This window comes from Lampetra planeri, chromosome 14, assembly GCF_965212315.1.
Source record: "Lampetra planeri chromosome 14, kcLamPlan1.2.h2, whole genome shotgun sequence".
NCBI classification, from domain to species: Eukaryota; Metazoa; Chordata; class Hyperoartia; order Petromyzontiformes; family Petromyzontidae; genus Lampetra; species Lampetra planeri.
This window is the reverse complement of record NC_136120.1, coordinates 7,306,463-7,325,821: the sequence shown is the minus strand read 5'-3', so window position 1 is coordinate 7,325,821 and position 19,359 is coordinate 7,306,463. Positions and strand designations below refer to the sequence as shown.

The following is a 19,359-nucleotide window of genomic DNA, read 5'->3' as shown; positions in this document are numbered from 1 at the left end:
TATCAACAGACGCACAGACGCACCACAAAGAGCAACACAGACTGGTAATGCAAAACCCAAACAGTGGATTTTGCAGTGCAGCAAAATCCACTGTTGTGCTGCACTCTGCCCACCTTCAGAAAGCCGCACTGACCAGCGTGGGGAAGTATGGCCGGCAATCCCTGATAGCCCACAAGGCTTGTGCTTGCGAACAGCACTTGCCCCAACAGTCTGTGAAGGCTACAGGAGAATCTTTGTCTTTGTTTTTTTATATCCTTTTGTTAAAATATCCAATTACCCTCCACAACCCTTTTTTGTTTCCTGTTGAATGCCTGGATTTGGACACCCTGTCATGTCCCAACACCCAAATGTAAAGTTTTCCTATCATTATGAGATCAATAATCATCCTTGTGTAAATCAGACCTCTCAGCTCTTTCTAACAATGGAGATAAATGGCCTTCTACCATCTTAAGGAAAGGAAATCAATACATTTTGAACGGGAAATCAATTGTTTTCATCATATTTTCAATACTTATTGTAATGGAAGTTCGGTGGGTTTTTTTTTGCTCTCAGCATTGTGGGTCCCGAAATTAAGCTCCTGGATTTTGAGTACAGCTGCATATGTATGGAAGGAATTTCATGGAAGCATAACATAAGCAACTTGGAGGCCAAGTTTTATGAAGAAGACCTTGCTGTATCGTGGAAAGCACAGAGGTCGCAAGCTTTCCCTCCAACAACTGGCGAATCTAGACAGAAGGAAGGAGACGATGGCCTGCGGTGATGGCAGCAAAGGGACCAAGTCCTCAACATGGGTGGCGGAATCAACGATTGAAGTTCGTGGCAACAGTAACCATGGCAGTCGTGATAGAAGAGTGATACATGCGGGGAACTGACTGCCAGTGAGCGAATTGGCCACCCGGGGTCTCAAGGATTTGGGTACTCCTGACGACGAAAACTACTGCGGTGAGGAAGCGTGTGGGATTCGAGGTGGAGGTGAAAAAGCCGAACAAACGCCCCAACCAGCTCGCCAGCCAGCAGCAGCGGCAGCAGCTGAAGCCCTGCACTGACCAGCGAGAGGGCATCGATGGTGGCGTGGTGCGTCTCGCACAGCAGCCGCACCAGCCGGTTGTAGCCGCGCTCGGCCCCCAGGTGCAGCGGCGTGAGGCCCAGCTTGGTCTTGGCGTTGACGAAGGCCTTGTGCCACAGCAGGATGTCGGCTATGCCCTCGTGGCCGTTCTCGGCCGCCAGGTGCAGCGCCGCCTTGCCGAGCTGAGGCGGCACGGGCGTGTGTGAGCAGGTGGACGCATGCGTAAGGGCACGTGGGGCACGTGGGCGCGTGCGGGAGCACGTGAAAGTCGACGCAAAGTCACAAGGGGGTGCTCCAAATGTCAAGACACAGAGTTATTTTATTTATATGAGCAAATGACGTTGGATTATTTCATTTATTTTAACAAATGTTCAAACTCAATCCCATTAACATTAAAGCATGCATGAATTCTCTTTTGAAATGAATTTTGGACTTTTTTTGAGATGACCCCACAGGAAGAAGAAAAATAGACGTTACTAATGACAATAGATAAAATATTGCCTCGAAAACTAAGCAATTAAAAGGTTGTAATGCCAGTGTTAAATAAACGAAACAATCCAACATGTCCTGACTTTTAGGGCAGCCTGTACATGATGGTGGCTAGGCTGCACGTGGCGTGGCCTGCAATCCAGCCTTGTGGTGGCAGCAGCCAGGGTTGGTGGATCACCACGCAAATGTTGCGAAATTCCCTTCCAGTGGCCAACGTGGAGGGCACATAACCCTGGCTCGCCAGGAGAAGGTGGTGAAGTAAACATGGAGACTCCAACCTCTTCCATCTGATGGGATAGAGTGTTTCCCCCTCGCATGCCTGGGTTTGCAGTCCTCAATATTTTAATATATAGAGAGGACTGCATCATTGCAAGTACTGCAACGCGATGTGAATACATAGTATTAGTATCTATACAAATAGAGTTGTAGCTACCAGTTTAAAATAAAATGTATCACAAAAGCAAACACATTTCTAATACTGGTAGGAACCCACTGGTTTCCACCATGCCCACAGAGGATTATTGTGTCCGTCCGTCCGTCGTGCAGGGAGGGGCTGGGTGGGGAGGGAGGGGCTGGGTGGGAAGGGTGGGGAGGGAAGCTGGGTGGGGAGGGTGGGGAGGGGCTGGGTGGGGAGGGTGGGCAGGGGCTGGGTGGGGAGGGTGGGGCTGGGTGGGAGGGGTGGGGCTGGGTGGGGAGGGGCTGGTCACCCCGTGGTGCCCTTATAAAATACAACGTTTAACCTACTCACGCCGGCTTGTGCCCGCCCTCACAGTCGGCCATATTTGCGGAATACACCACGCCGCCGTTGACCCTGGCCATTGACCGAGCAACCCAACGTTCCTACCAGCTCCCTCCGCAGGAATGTGTTCCACTTGCTGTACTGCCATACCCGGGCAAGTCAGAAGATGGCGACCTCACAGCCCAGCGGGGTTTGGGAGCTTCATGAGTGAGGGCGTGATCTACAAAACCTTGCTGCTGCCTCAACAGTGCTGGGCACCACGGTGGCGTGGTGGTAACTACCTCGCCTGTTATACAGGATGGTCATGGGGTCGGTCCCGATCGGGGCCCCGATGCCTGTATATTTAAAGTTTGCATGTCTCTCTCCCCTTGGTTGGATAGTTTTTTCCCCCTCCACATTTAGAAACATGCGCTTGGAGTATTTGGCTGCTATGAATTTACACGTGATAAGCCACTTCGTTGAGCTATCATTTATGGCCAGGTCGCTTATGAAAAAGAGCTACATAGCTTAGTGGGCCTTACCTGGTAAAAAAAAAACACGTTCCTTCGGAGTGGGCAGGTAGGAACTTGGTTGGACAGCGCATTCGTGCACGACAGACAGACAAATAATCCCTGGTGGGCAGTGTGGAACTGTTGTTCCTACCTGTATTACAGTTTAGTTTACAAGCGTGCAGCAGCAGCAGCACCCGAATGAAAACCCCTCTGGCATTGCCGTCAATTGCCGTACCGAGTTCTCAATGAGCAAAAGCGTGTGGGCTTCACGAGTGGAAATCGATGTTCGATGCAGCCGATGTGCGCGCGCCACCTCACCTCATCAAACACGTCGACCCTTGCGTTGTTTTTCAGGAGGATCCTGACCACCTCGACGTGCCCCTTCTCCGCAGCCATCAGCAGAGGCGACCACCCGTTCTGTGAACCAGAGCAAACGCCGCGGATTGACTCGCGCACCGATCTTGGCTACACATGCAGCATCAGCGACCGCTCCCGGTCAATCCACCCAGCCTTCGTGTGCAGTTTTTTTTTGCCCGTGTTATTTAATTGATCATTCATGACGTTACCCGTATATACGCAAACCTTTTAAATAAAAAATTCTGACCGTAGATGTAATGCTATCACCAATTAGCACTGACCAGCGTGGCGAGATATGGGCTAAAACAACTCCAACGTCCAACCACAAGCCTTGGGAGGTTTGCATGCAGCAGTGGATTGATTACAAAGCTGTACACGCACAAGGACACGTGTATTTGAATGCAACCAGATTTTCATTGTAGCTGTCTGGATGTAAACAGCTGGGCGGCGTTGTGTCAGAGCTCTCGTATTCACATCTCGGTCCAGGGTCAGCTGAGCCCTTACGACTTTGTGGGAAGTCAACAGTGATTGCCAGTGATAAACTGGCACCCACCATACGAATATGGAATCGCCACCATGAGCTCGGCTCCATGCTCATTTTATCCTTAAATAGACTTTGATGTTTAAAAGAAAACTAAAACATTATTTGGGTCTTTCGGTAAAGTCACGTAGATAGAAATGAAAATAGCCATCCGTATGGGTGGCTTTCCTGTAGACAGTGTCCCATTGAGGAGCCATCAGGTCTCTTTTCGATTGGGACACTCTGTCTACAGGAAAGCCACCCATACGGATGCCTATTTTTATTTCTATCTACGTGACTTTACCCGAAAGACCCAAAGAATATGAATTCCCGCAGTCACGAAAGCTTTAAGTCAAGATTTAAAGCTAAAACTAAAAATTTTTCCACCAAGTAAGGCCCACTCCGCTATGTAAGCGCTTTTTCAGAAGCAACCTGGCCACAGATGATATCTGTGGAACTTGAAAGCAGCCAAATACTCTGAACGCGAGATGTTGATTCTAAATGTGGAGGGATAAACCGGAGGACCCGGAGAAAAATCCACAGGACCACGGAAAACACGCAAACTCCAAATATACAACGGGCGTCAGGGTCGGGATCGAACCCACGACCTCCTGTACACCAGGCGAGGTAGTTAACATCTCGCCACCGTGGAGCCCTACAACCACTCCCATTGCATTGGCATAACCCTTCATAAACCTGGCTTAAAACTGCACCCGTGACCCGGTAACTTTGTACTTTTTCATTTCCACGGCTGGGTGGGCGCGTCTGCGTTGGCGTCGACCCATTGCCGAGAGCTCCGTGTGTGTGCACGCGCAGCGGATTAAGGAATTACCTGGTCGGCTCTGTTCAGCACGTGTTGCATCTGGTTTGCGCCGATGTGCTTCAGCATTTCTGTCAAAATCTCGGCATTGCCCGATCGTGCGCAGTAGTGAAGGGGAGACTCGCACGTCTGCACACGGCGTCGCGACGACAACACAGCATACGATTGTGACGTGAGCTGGAGCGCAATTCACAACGTGAACAGATGGTATCGGAGAAGCACAATGTTAGAGGTACAGCCCTGCAATTACTTGTCTAATTCCACTGCTCGTAGAAGAGCCTACCCTCGAGGGAGCTCTAGAGCAGTGGTTCTTCACCTTTACTGCAGCCTTGCACCCCTTTGGTTCTCAATCATTACAAAGTGTAAAATATTAATAAAGACATACGTTTGATTAAACAAAGCAGTTGTACTTACGTGCCCGTGCTTGATTCGTGTGATGATTTACCTTACTCTTTGGTTTAATACAAATTTTTTATTTATTTTTATTTTTCATCTACGTGACTTTACCGAAAGAACAAAAGAGTATGGATCCTTGCAGTCACAAAAACTTCAAATCTAGAATGATTTACCTTATTAAAAAAATCTGCCCACGTCTCTCACACCCCAGAAAGGGCATCTCGCACCACCAGGTGGAGCGTGCACCCCAGGTTAAAAACCACTGCTCTTGAGAGACGACACTTTCTTGCTGGTCCGATGTCTCGGAATAGGTGGGTGGGTGTGCCCATAGTTTACCCCGCGAACGCGACCTCCCCTTCTTCATCTTCTTCTTTCGCGTGGCTGATGTCGACGCAGAGCTACAACTACAATTTCATTTTCAGATGGTCAAGCTCAGATAACCGCGTCAGCAGACAGCAGAAGTGTATTGCTGTAATGTCTACGTCGTATTTGTGAATCGGGCATTGTGTCGTTGTATATTGTCTGGTCTGCACACGACTGGAGAGTTTTTAATTTTGCCTTTGTGCGTCAGGTACGCGCATCTGCCATGGCTTGTGGTGGACAATAAGCTTCGTGGGAGATCAAACCGTTGACTAACTTTCGATTTAAAGCTTTCGTGACTACAGGGATTCATATTCTTGGTTCTTTCGGTAAAGTCACGTAGAAGGGAAATGATAAAATAATAAACAATTTGGTTGATATTTTTTTTTAACATAAAACAATTTGTTTTATATTTATTTTATTTTATTATTTCCCTTCTACGTGACTTTACCGAAAGAACCAAGAATACGTTGACTAACTGTTGGTATAATAGTTACACAGTTGTTATCTCAGTGCCATGTCCTTTCTCAAAGACGTCGACGATCATGGCCTTCGTCCATATTTTTTTTTTTTAACTTTGCGTCGGATGCTCCCAACCGCATCCAAGTGTTAAACTTTCTGACGTACTTAATTCGCTGTATTCCCAGTCTTCCGGCACCTCTTGTTGCAATGCCACTGCTTAACCAAAAGTCTCCCCGTGACGCTGCCACCACTAACAATCCCGTGACGCCACAACATACCCTCAAAGCAGAAGATTAGCGCTGGATACAGCCACGTTTGCAAACGCAATCGGTGTCTTTGATCGTTATAACCTGCGTGTCGATAGTGCAATGTTAAATTGCCATTGTATTGCGGGACTGCTGTGTGGTGTTGTCTTGCTGTGGACTGAGACGGTTTCTGCTGTTGCTGCCCTGCCAAATCCTGATTAATCGGACTTACATCGTTAATTTATCTATCACTTACTTATCTTGCTTACCATTTCCTCTACTTTGCACTCCTATCTTTCTTTGTTTGCATTGTTTGCTGTTGTAACTCAGTGACCCGCCCATACAGAACATCTGTGTAAACAAAGAGCTTCATAGCTCATCGGATTCCTCCTGTAGTCTAAATTAAGATTCTGATTCTGATCGCGCTCTTTGCATATGAGCTGATCTCATTGCTCCATCTCGATGCCGTGTTTCCTCTCGGGCTCGTCCCCCCCCCCCTCGTGTGCTATTCCATCCCCAGTTGTGCCCCCCCCCCATTCATCTTCTCCCCCCCCCCCCCCCCCCAACAACATGTCCCAGCCATGTCAACTCAATTTTGTCAACGGTCAATATGGCGTCTCTAAGTTGCATTCGTTTTCCTGACCCATGCGTAGTTATTCTTTCTGATTCGCAATGCTAATCCAGGCATGCATCTCTCAATATTTATTTCACGCGTTTCAGCTTTTGTTCCATTTCGCTTTGGCGGGGCCTATGTGTCGCACTCTGCCTGAAGAGGAAAGGGCTGGGGTTAAATTATAATTCATGACCTGTAAGTGAAATAATGTGTACCGATAACGAGCTGTGTCCTCCGATAATTCCATATTTACACGGGCATTGTGTGCAATGCGACGTTTATGTGCCTGGAATAAACAAACTATAATAGGTCCACAAATCTAGGATGATAGTCTACGGGAATTAAATTTTTCATCTCCATTCATGTTAACAATGCCGCTTTGTTTTACAACAACAACAACAACGTTAGGTTGCATTACCATTTTCTTGAAAGTAAATAAAAAAATTGATTGAATGACATACTGATATATCAATATTATTTTTATATGAGTGAAGCTTTCATGGGCCGGGTGATGCAGAGGTGACGGCTTTGCCTCCTGTTCAACGGGGCTGCAGGTTCAACTTGCCGTCAAACTCAACTCGGGCCATCGTGTCTCGCAAGTCTCGAAGACAGGTACCGCTCTGTGAAAGGCCAACAGTGTTGTTCCATTTAGAGATGAGGCTCCCATGAGCAATTGTGCACCGTTGGTTCGGTCATGTGGAGAGACAATGGGAAAATCATGTGGGTCAGGAGGTGCAAGTGATGCAAGTGGAAGGAAAGAGATCAAGAGGAAGGCAGAGGAGGAGGTGGGAGGGGGGCAATGTGGTGCGACCGGGCACGGTGGCACCGAGGAGCGGAAAGAAAGGTGGCGCAGGAGAGGGCAGCGTGGAGAAGTTTGGCAAGGACAGCAGACCCCACATGAGTGGGACAAACGTGCGGAAGAAGAAGATTGTGCGCCGCCGGTGTCATGGTCCAAATTTTCTCAACTAAAAATATTTCCTGAATTCCAGTCAGTTTGTTTCAAGCGAGGCCCATTGAGCCAAAACAAGCTCTTCTTCAGTCACGACCCGGCCGTTACAAAGGTGACCTCCTCCTGGAGGTCATGGACCCTGGCTGTGAAACTACTGCAGCCTGTGTCCCTGAATCATAGCGCCTTCGTGAAAGCCTTGCGCTGTGACAATGGCTTCGAACACCAAACGCATTACGTTATTGGTGCAGTGCGTGAACTTCCATTGGCCTCACTGCGTGCTCATCAGCCGCTTCTCTGTGTTGTTTGCTAAGGTATGCAAGCCACTGTGTTGAGCAAATATGATTCACGATTGACCAAGGAGTCAGGGTAAACGAATTGCCCTCACATTTCTTCATACTATGGTAGTGTGGCCTTGAGAATCCATAAGCGGTTTTTGGGTTAGAACACGTAATACTACACAATCTAACCCAAAAACCTCTATTATGGATAATGTTGGTCGCGAAAGCCTTCTACACGTTAAACAGCCTTGGTAATGTTACAATCTAAATAAAGCACATCATTGATTAGCTGCACTAACTGGGGTTGACCCTTGCGTGGAAAAGCAATTGTGTGCAACTAATTGAACATCATTACACAGAAATCATGCTGGCTGTGAAGAACAGGGGGCATTGGTGGAAGTGGGAAGCAAATCAAAGAGAGACTGTGAGTGGTGTGAACATACCTCACAACCAATTCAACAAAAACCCTGAATTTGAATGAGAGCACATTTGCATTTGATTGCAGAGTGCAGGTGATTAAAGTTAACAAAGAGACGGCTAAACTGAAGCCCCAGGACTTTCAGTATCGCTGCAAGTGGTGCATGCTGGTATCTCACAGTGGCGAGGCAGCTTCAGCAACTTAGACGAGAGAGAATGAGGAAGACGAAGCTGCGATGGGTGGGGCACATGGAAAAAAACGTGGAAACGGGGTGTAACGTGTTTAGCTTTCATATACTTTGCACTGCTATCGGTTTTATATTGTTTTTGTTGTAACTTTCTGACATCTGTGAACAAGAGCTTTATAGCTCATCGGGTTCTTTCAGTCTGAATAAAGATTCTGATTCTGCTTGCAAAGAACTAAGGCCAGATGGTGGGACACTTGCAAGAGCAGGCCTGGGAGGTCACATGTTGGCTGAACAATTGCGTGATCGACAACGCAGATACCACAAGTTGTGGTGTCAACAGCATTTAGTCGTGATGACCTCATGATCTTGACAAAAATACGATTAAGTGTTGGTAGAGAGGTGCGATGAAAAGTCACTTCAGGGAGGATCATGCGTGCAAGCGCGTGCATTTCGACACAGTAAATGGTTCCACGTCTGCCAATCCCTCCTGGGCAAGAGGTGGCTGTGCGTAGGTCGGTAGGTCAATAGGTAGGCCGGGCGGTGGCGAAGGACATGCATGAGAATAAAGTAATGCACTCACGGTCTTGGTAGATGCGGCGATGTCAGAGTCGTACTCCATCAGCAGCTGGATTATTTTGATGTCCTCGCCGTCGCTGTGTATCTCGTCTTTGGTGATCTCGGTAGCAAGGTGCATCGGGGTCTCCCCGAACTGCAACACAAACGACCGAGTGCCCGTGGTTTTTTTTTGTGAAACACTCACACACACTCAGTTTGTATGTGGGGGGATAGAATGAATAATGTGGGAGCACCGACGACACAATTGATGGCACAAAGTGCGCAGGCGTGTCGAGGTGTACAAACAGTGCTCCGGAAAAACTCATTTTTCGTGATGAAACCTCCACCAAGGAAAACAGCCCCATTCCGTTATTTTAAAAGTCAGAGTCATAGTCAAACTTTATCAGGTATCTGGCACAAACTTTTTGTCATCCTCGCTGTGTTTTCTCGAGCATTTAGATGACTAGCCAGAGGACAGGAGACACCCCCGGCCATTCCGAATCATCTCCCAGGAGACGTCTCCATATCCACTATTTGTGGTTGCAACCTTTTGACCCACCCCCATTGGGAATCTGTGAAAAAGATGCTTGCATATGTGGCACATTAGGAAGGGACCACTCTTTTAAGTATATCCTTGTGCAGCAAGGGAGTAAAGTGTGGTTCTGTGAAAGTCCTGATGTGCTGTGCAGTGCATCAATGCATGTGTGTACAGCAGCATGTGATGACTGAGTTGGGCCTGTAGGTGGCTGGCAGGGTTAATGATTAACCGGACATGGACACCAGTCACATGGTTAATGGCGACTCGAAATAAATGCTGTTTGTGACACATGTGCTGGTGCATTTTACAGAGTGACGGTGCTGTTCTTCCCAAAATTGCTATTAACCACAATAAATGTGTCTGCCCTCGATTTGGAGCACCTGCCCACGTCCTTCATTTCGAGTGTGCAACACATAGCTCATCGGATTTCTCCAGGATAAATAAAGATTCTGATCTCTCCCCATTTAAGATGCGGCGCGTTCACACAGTTTCATCTTCTCGGTGCCTCCTCGGAGTCTCCTTGAAGTCTCCGAGGAGTCTCCGTGGAGTCTCCAAGGCACCGTAATTCTCCCGATAACAAAATGCATGAACGTTTTGTAAAGGAGCCCAAAGCTGTGCGCGTGTGTGCATCTTGCTTTCTGCAGCATCTTATAATCCGGAAAATACGATAACACTAGCAATATCAATACCTGACATCCGCCACTAAGTGACGCACTCACTGATGGTGACGTCACCACGGTGCCTGCGCCAGGCCAGGTGCACTTTGAGGCCACGTGTCGTGTCGAAGGCTCGCTGACAGAAGGTCACGGGACAGACCCAGGTTAACTGAATGAGACGACTGCACATGCACCAGCTATGCCCCCTGCTGTGCCAACTCGCTGTATTTTAGACACCCGGCGCTCCGCTCGTTCTCGCGAGCATCACTCCTCCACTCTCCGTTGTTGTCGGAGGGCGACTGCCTCCAATTGCCCAGTAGCGGCGTCCTTCACAAGCCCCCTCCGCAACGGCCTGGTCTGCTACCATTTGCACCACGGTAGCCGCGGGGTTCCCCTCGGCTGAAGATGGAGGAGCCTACCGACCACCCCCCTCACCCCCCCCTCACCCCCCCCCGGCCCCCCGCGGCGTCGTCACCTCATTTTCCTGGTGGACGCAGGCGACGGCCTCCGCGTGGCTCTTCTCGTTGGCGAGGTGGTTCAGGATCTTGGTCACCACGTGCAGGTGGCAGTTCCGCACGGCGATGTGCAGTGCATTGTTGCCTTCCTGCAGACGCCGCGCAAAAAGGGACCGCGGTCGCGTTCCGTACGCTCCGAGGGCGGCGAGTTCCCGCCGCGCACATTCACTCATCCATCACCACATAGCCAGTGAAGGACCGTTTGCGACAAACGTGTGACGTCTTGCGACAGCGTTCGCGTAAACTGCTCCCGCTGCCCTAGACCGGCGTCTCGAGCGATTCGTTTGACCCACAGATCACGGACGGGCGGCGCAATTACTTCGAGGGCGGTCGCAGTCCTCGCTTCGAACGTCACCCGCCAACCGGAGGGCGCAGTTTTGCTGCTGGACATTTGCGCGTCAAGACGGGGCGACGCGTCCACAGGGCGACAGCCGTCTCCTCCCTCGGACTGAGCTCTCAATCGCCAGGAGACCGGTCGCTGATGCAACGGTGACATTTCTGACCAAGTCAAACCATCTGATGCCAAGACGGCATCGTTGGCGTCGCACATAGCAGTGCAGCAAAGTGGGTTTCGAAAACCACCCGTACATATTTGTGAGCGATGTCCTCCTCGGGCACCACGGAGCGCTCCGAGAGAACACCGCGCGCACAAACGGAGATAACACGTGCAAATAAGCACCTACTTGCTGCACTGCCTTGTACATTCCACCCTTGCTCACATCCTCGTAGGTGGTGCTTCCCGCACCTTGGTTTCTGCATGACGTACCAACTCCACCACTGCCAATGCAGCATCACAACATAATCTGTCTCATAATAGGGTTGTTCCCCTTTTATTATATTTTGGTACTGGCAAAAGAGGTCTAATGATGTAGATGCTTACCCCCAGCCCTCATTACTTTGATAGTGCACTGTATTTGAGCTGTACGCCTTTTGGTGTCATCTGGTCTAGCAACAATTGAGACGAGGATCTAAAGAAAGCTGTTTCTGGTGTGGACTAATCATTTTCAAGGACAATTCATATATTATCCGAGTGTTTTTTTTTGCATTTTGACTGCAAGTATTGTGGTTAATGCAGACATGAATCCTTGTAGAAAGGTTTCAGTTTTGTTGCCAGAAAAAAGGGGAACAACCCTATTATTATATTTTGGTACTGGCAAAGGTGGTCTAATGATGTATAATCTGTCTCGTTATGGATACTCAGCCGTGGTCGTGCGAAGCAGGGACTGACCCCGCCCAAATTCCACAAATGGCTTAGGACCACCACGTGAGTTTTGGTTTGAACAGGTTAACAATTTGGTGATACATAAATTCTGCATTAGACTTATCTGACCGACAGATATAGATTCCAGAATTGACAGTGGATGAATGCACAAACTAAAACTCTGGTGTGTTTCTTCTTAGTGTGCAGGGGTGTGGTACAAGACAGCGATGTTTAGTTTTACCTTGGATCTCCACAGAAGATCTCCTCCCTCCCTGATGAGGAGCTGCATCACCTTCAGGTGCCCGTGTCTTGCGGCGATGTGCATCGGAGTCTCGCCGTTCTGGGGGGGGGAGAAATAGAAAATCAATTCAAATGTGTTTAAGATGTAGGCTTTAGCGACCAATATAATCAATAAGAGGTTTTTTTTTGGGGGGGAGGTAGATCACATGAATATAAACATGTTGATAAACCCGCCGCCAACGGACACAGCCAATTCGTAAAGTTAGTCACGTAAACAAAACATGCCAATGATGATGAAGCTGGTTGTCATTACCGGCGAAACGTCGTACTCAGATTGTAAATGTTGTGGGTTTACTCTCCAACACACCGGTGTGCTGAACTAGTAAGGAATTGGCACGTTCTGTGTACGTGACAAACCTTACTAATTGGCTGTGTCGGGTGTTGGCGGGTTTACCGACTCATTTATATTTACGCAATCTAACCCATACCAAAGAAACCTCTGATGGGAATCCAAATCGACAAGTGTCGTTTTGTAATGTCTGCGTTGTGTTTTGACACGCCAAATGCGCTGCGCTTAAAAAAAGGAACAGGTGCTCGCTCCACCTCGTTTGCATCCAACAATAATCCTCGTCACATCCCCGGTCATTACAGGAGCTAATTGACTGCTCATAACACGCGATAATTGCTGCCCACAGCTGTACGAGGTGGCGCATACAACCACAATGCTCGGGTTGCCGGCTTGTGGAGCGCATTTGAGAGTCGTGATGGCTACAGTTGAGGCTGCGTACAGTCAACCAGTGCTTTCATTAACGGCCAGTGCTTTTTTTCATTTTTAAGACAATCTAATGTCACCTTTTGCCAAGTAGCGCATCGAGCACGCTGCGGATAATTTATATCATGGAAAAGTTTCAATGATCTGGGCTAAAGTGGGAGGGATTGACGAGACAAAGCTAAAACACGTACAGTCCACAACTTGAGCGAATCGGGCTGTAACTAGCAACGTTGTACCCGTGGCACACACCACGGTAAGGGGAGCAGAGTTAATGATAAAATATTAAGGGAAAAGGCACAGAAAAGGGAAGAGAAAGAATGGGAAATAAGAGATAAAAGTATGAAAAAGCAACTGACAAAAGAACCAACACACATACGCATGTAATATCACGTTACAGTATGTAATTACATTTTTCGTAAGCGTGCTTAATCCGCAACTAATCCACACGCAGGAAATGTGAGTTCAACGTATATTGATTGCAATATTTCAACTGTGCAAACAGTCGTGTCATGAAGCAAAGGAATGTCATTCCATAGCTCCCTGCAGTCAGGAGGAGATCACGTTGCCAGGGAACTGGCCTGGAAAAGGACACATCAAGCTCGCGCTTGATTCTCGAGTTACTTCAGGAGTCCCAACTTTCACCCAACACGAACACAGCAGCACGTCGATTTTCTTCAAGAAGCGCCATTGCCCAAAATCTCACGTATTATTTTATTTTAAGGCCGTGGTATTGTTGATGAATTCTAGATTTGAAGCTTTCGTGACTGCAATGATTCATACTCTTAGTTCTTTCGGTAAAGCTGCATAAAGCTGCAAATCTGGCTGTGACGGTCCCACCTGATGACGGAGACTTGTGTTGCCTCCGAAACGTCGTGATTTTTATTGTTTTATTTTTATTAATTTCATTTTTTACCTTGTTGATGAATGTGTTAAGTCTTTTTTTTATACAACGTTTTTTTTCGAAGCAGCAGATGGCAGAATTCCAATAATTTGATATCCGGTGTTCATAATAACACTGGCCCTGAGACGAGCGAGGTCCAATTAAGTTAACGCCATCGTTGCGTGATGCTCTCCGTGCATTAGCGGTGACTCAGCTAACATCTTCGGCTCAATGCTGCTGAGGGCCAGCTTTTAATCAAAGTGTGTGAAGTCATTAGTGTCCAGGCGGAGACCATCGCATAAAGCTTGTTTAATCAAGATATTCTGGCCAGCTTCATCCCAATATATCCGAGTTAAGCTAAACTATATATTTGTTATGAGGTAAGTCCCACTGAGATACATAGTTATTTTGACAGTTTATACATTCAATCTGGAATGTTTTGCCGGCAGTGATCTGGAACGCCACGAGCCTCGGGGTGTTTAGGAGTGAGCGCAAGACTCACGATTTTCTCATGGCTTTTACTTCGACGTCATTTCATTGCCTTTGCATTTTATTTTGGTGTACAATGTTCTGATACCCGCTTGAGTGGAGGCGATATTACATTTAACATAGAATACTTTTTTCAGATGTGACCTCGCCACAATTGATAGCTCAACGAAGTGGCTTATCGTGTGCAAATGTTACAGCTGACATGTACTCTAAATGCGTCTTTATAAATGTGGAGGGAAACCCGGAGGACCCAGAGAAAAATCAGCGCGACCACGGGGAAAACACGCAAACTCCAAATATACAGGCGTCAGAGTCGGGATCGAAACCACGACCTCCTGTATATCAGGAGAGGTAGTTAACATCTCGCCACCTTGGCTGTTACTGGCTCAGAGGACTAATGTTGTCCCTATGAGACCCCTATGGGGTTAATGTTACCACGTGTAATCCCAATTGAGTGTTTCGCAGGTAATCTTTCAGCATCGGAATGTTTTAGCCAACACCAGTTACACCGTATGATTTTCATTTTACCTGCGAGAGGAAAAACAACGGACAAACCTGAAGGAAACCTGAAAGAAACCCATTGCGAACGAGGGGAGAGAACACACAAACGTCACACGGGAGAGGCACCCGAGGCGGGCATCGAACCCGGGTCCTCCTTGTCGTGATGCACGGGTGTTATCGCCTCGCCACGTCACAGTGAGTTTTGTTTCGAGACAGGCGGTGCTGAGAACTGGCAGGAGCAGATCATACTGAGGGGCGTAAGTTCACAATCTCACGCGTCGCGCGTAAGTTATTTTACTTGTGGCGTTTTATTAAATGCATTTTCCCTTGTTTCCCTCCCCTCCTCCCCTCGTCATCTCTTTACCCTCCCCCTTCCTTCCCTTTCACGTGAGTTATCTTCTCCCTTACCACCTCCACCCACTGCCCCATGATAAACTTCTTTCACTTCTGTGCTAGAGGCTCCAGGACACGGGTACTGTGGAGATCCCAACCCGCCTCTCGTCACCAAGCCCTGCCACGCCGATCTCGGGCTTCTGCTTGCGGGGTGTAATGTCCCCTCCCCACCACCACCCCCCACACTTCTTGTTCTGTGATCGTTGAGTTGAAATAAAACATTTTTTTAAAAGGCATCGTGGTGGGTGCGTGTCACCTCCTGCTCCGCATTCACGTCGGCGCCGCTCTTCAGCAGCATGTCGGCAACCTTCTCGCCCTCCTTGACCTGCGCGGCGATGTGCAGAGGCGTCTCCTGGGCCTGGCGGAGAACGAAAGAAAGAACGCAGAGGGAAGAATGAGTCGATGCAGTGCGTGGAACGCTCACTGTGCCATCCACGGTTCGTCGTGGCCTCGCGTTCTTTCGAAAGGGTGGAATGCACCCCTGTCACCATCATTGTTAATGCCTCTCGGTAACTGTCAACAAAACGCTCAACACATTCGTCAATGACACTGCCTTAAAAGGAAACATTTTAAAAAAAATTCCTTAAAAGGAATTAAGATGTATTATATATATATCATTCTCATGTAGGATTATTGATTTTTTGTTGTTATTGATACAAATTTCATGTCAGCTTAACCCCACCCACAGAGCCAGTTTAAACGTCACTGATACCAGTACCCGGTAAACACGCAGAGTTGCACCAACGTTGGTGGAACGGTTGCAACCACATGCCAATGTTGGCGCTACTGTTGCATGTTTATTGGGTAGGTGTTACCAATTGAATTCCGTTCGTATTCATTACACTAGAAGCCTCAATAAACATATATAATAATAATATAACTGCATGTCCATGGGGATTTTTTTGGAACGTAAATATTCGTGATTTTTTCGCAGGAAAATGCCAACTAGAAATGGAAACACAATCACTTGTCACCGTCTTTAACAGCAATCCCATTTTATAAACCGTCTCTAAATCCTCCAGCGGAACCCAAAAACCCAGGTGTGTTTCCCTGCTCTCTTCACCTTTCCGAGGCCCGGCCAGGTGAAAATCTCACATTCTCGGTGCCCCTAAACATTGCCCACTGTTGACTTCTCACAAAGGGGTACTCGTGGTATTGACCCTGGGCAAATAAGGGACTGATAATGCAACTGAGTGCGAGTTTGGCGCTGCACCCACAATGCAGCCCAGCCACCCACGTCCCCCTACCGTGCCAGTCAATGGTTGCTTGCAGTTTCTCACCTGCTCTGAAACACTGAGTGACCACGTGTACATAAGTAATGCAATAGTGGAAATGCAGCGTTTTTACAATGCTTGGCACAACAGGTAGCCGAATTTCCAAAACTTTCTGACAAATTGATTGTCTTGATAAATTCAGTGGGGGGGGGGAAATATTTTTTCACCAACATGCAAACCAGGCATTATATATATATTTTTTTTTTATAGAGCCATCAGGTGCTTTTCAGTCTGTTCTCATATAACGCCTCTGGAGTGGGTGAGAGGTGGATGTCAGTCCGTTGACAGTTCATTCTTGCTGGATCCCAGGGGAATGTGATGCGCACATGCGCCCATGTAGGTTGAGTGGAAAGAACCATTCACAAGGCATGTAACAAGTAAAGGTGCAGCCCTGCAATGTTGTAATCGATAGCAGCGTGACTCGTGTCGGGCAGGCAGGGGTGCTTAGCACCCCCCCCCCCCCCCACGGTGACAAAAGCGACGAGTTGGGGCCCCCTTGACAACCAACATTAGATGTGTTTTCAACAACAGTGTAAAAGTTCTAGATTTGAAGCTTTCGTGACTGCAAGGATTCATATTCTTAGGTTTTTTCGGTAAAGTCACGTAGGTAAAAAAATTAAATTAAAATTAATAAAATCTTGATACAGCAATCGTGCTGTGACGGTTCCACCTGAAGACGGAAGCTTGTGTTGCCTCCGAAACGTCGTGATTTTTATTTTATTTTTATTTTACTTTATTAATTAAAATTTGTTTACCTACGTGACTTTACCGAAAAAAACCTAATAATATGAAAACAGTGTAAAAGACCAAACACTGATTTAATACGCAGTTTCGATTTTTTTTCATGAAAATGCATTCATGTACGTTCCGCGTTTAATTTCAATTGAATTCTGGCGGTAAATTTTGGCTTTCGCAATTTGCGCAAATCTAATATCGGGGCCCCAACTGACCGATCGCCTCACCCCCTGAGCTGATAATGTTACGCCGCTGCCGCTCGCTATACATTCAACGCACGCCAAATATCAAGGAAGAGGTGGAAGTACCCACGATTTACCCCCCCGCACGGGGACTGCCGATCGACCAACTGCGGCAGTGTTACCCATTTATACTTGCTGCGTGGACAACGGCGCGGGGATTTAAGAAACCTGCCCCGTTGCTTCAACTGCCGCGCCGGGACATCGAACTGGTGACCTCTGGATCGCCCAGTCCACTGCACTGACCACTTCACGATGGCCGCGACGTACATCGCATGTGAAGTGCCCTTTATAACACGTGGTCCAATTGTCCAGCTGCTGAGAAACTAATGACTCGTTCAAAAAGCCTAATCAGGAGTCAAGGTGGATGAATAATTATCACACTCTAATCTTACTTAATGGAAATTATGCGAATTAATAATTAAACAGGAGAAACATCTTAAGGATAATTCACAAATTATCAGTTAATTTGTAACCAGCTGCACCCAAGATAACAGCACAGTACAAAGACAAAGATCACCGTATAGCTTTCAACATACTGTTGGGGCAAGTGCTGTTGTAAAGCACCTATAGAGGCCAGCGTGGCACGTGAGGGGGTGGCCAGCACCCCATGTCTGGCCGCCTTTGTCTCCCCAATGATTAACTGGGTGCTGGATGTGGTGTGTGTGTAGCACATCACTTTGGAAGCATGGTATGGTGGATCACGTATGAATTTAGATGCACAGAATGCTCAAAACCTCTTGGCAGGATAGGTTTGGGTAGGCCAGGGGTTGGCAAACCTGCTGCTCGCTTGCTTCGTCACGTCATTTATTAACGACCGCCGTCTCGAATTCACATGCATTGCGGCTCTTGAAATTTTCGAATTATAAAAATAAATGGCTCTTATTGTTATATTAGTTGACAACCCCTGGGATAGGCAATTCACGAACTTGCAATGGAAACTGACAGGGCAATGTAGACATATTGAGGAAGGAGGGTGCGATAGGGGTGGGCGCGTGTGCATGAAGGGGGAGGCAATGTGGCTGAGGCCGGCATTGGGGCGGCACCCAGAGGTGGGTGACCAAGGGGAAGCCCTCAAGCCAGACGGTGAGATGCTGAACGTGCAGATCTTTGAGAAGTCATATGGATGCCTGTGCAACAGCTGCAGGACATAGCAGGAAAAAAGGAATGCGATGACAATGTACGGGTGGCATGAAAGCTATTGCCGGCAACCTCTCAACCGTGACTTCCAAAACACCGATAATTGCCGACCAGGGGCAAACCAAATTTATTTTTTTAACTTTCCCCACCGCAAGGAAAATTCGCACCTTGCCGCCCTTGAGATGAACCTGCGCCCCGAAGCCGAGCAGCATCTGCACGACGGGCGGCTTGCAGTTCTGCACGGCGATGTGCAGCGCCGTTCGCTTGTCCCTCGTGAGCGCGTCCACCAGAGCCCCCTTGAGCAGCAGCGCCTTCACCACGGTCACGTGGCCCCTGGCCGCGGCGGCATGCAGGCACACCGCGCCAGCCTGCGACGGGCGGTACGTACCGTGTCGCGACGCGGTCAAAATTAGAAATGTGTCCTATTTTAAACTCTAAACTATTCTTAATTTTACCGGGTATCTTTTTTTTTTAAACCAGGTAAGGCCCACTGAGCTATAGCGTTATTTTTCAGAAGCGATCTGGCCACAAATGACAGTTCAGCGAAGTGGCTTAACACGTGGAAATTCTTTAGCAGCCAAATATTCTAAATGCATGATTCTAAATGTGGAGGGGAAAACCGGAGGACCCGGAGAAAAATCCACACGACCACGGGGAGAGAGACATACAAACTCCAAATATACAAACATCAGGTTCAGGATCGAACCCACAACCTCCCGTATATCAGGCGATGTAGTTAACATCTCGCCACCCCCGCGCCCATCCTTTGCGAGGGTTGTCACCTCTGAGATACATAACAATACAAAAATACCCAAGGCACGCAATGAGAATATGAAAATTA

General features: G+C 47.9%; 1 protein-coding gene across 1 annotated transcript in view; it reads right to left on the bottom strand.

The window, feature by feature from the left end:
• The window catches only part of LOC144722258 (uncharacterized), a 79,137-nt gene that overhangs the window by 20,413 nt on the left and 39,365 nt on the right, over positions 1-19,359 (bottom strand). The window contains exons 10-17 of the mRNA XM_078600351.1: positions 18,686-18,886; positions 15,387-15,488; positions 12,097-12,195; positions 10,615-10,743; positions 8,971-9,099; positions 4,495-4,611; positions 3,104-3,202; positions 1,048-1,248 (exon numbers count right to left, since the gene is read on the bottom strand). Coding sequence (XP_078456477.1) covers positions 1,048-1,248; positions 3,104-3,202; positions 4,495-4,611; positions 8,971-9,099; positions 10,615-10,743; positions 12,097-12,195; positions 15,387-15,488; positions 18,686-18,886 — 1,077 coding nt within the window. The remainder of the gene's footprint in view (positions 1-1,047; positions 1,249-3,103; positions 3,203-4,494; positions 4,612-8,970; positions 9,100-10,614; positions 10,744-12,096; positions 12,196-15,386; positions 15,489-18,685; positions 18,887-19,359) is intronic.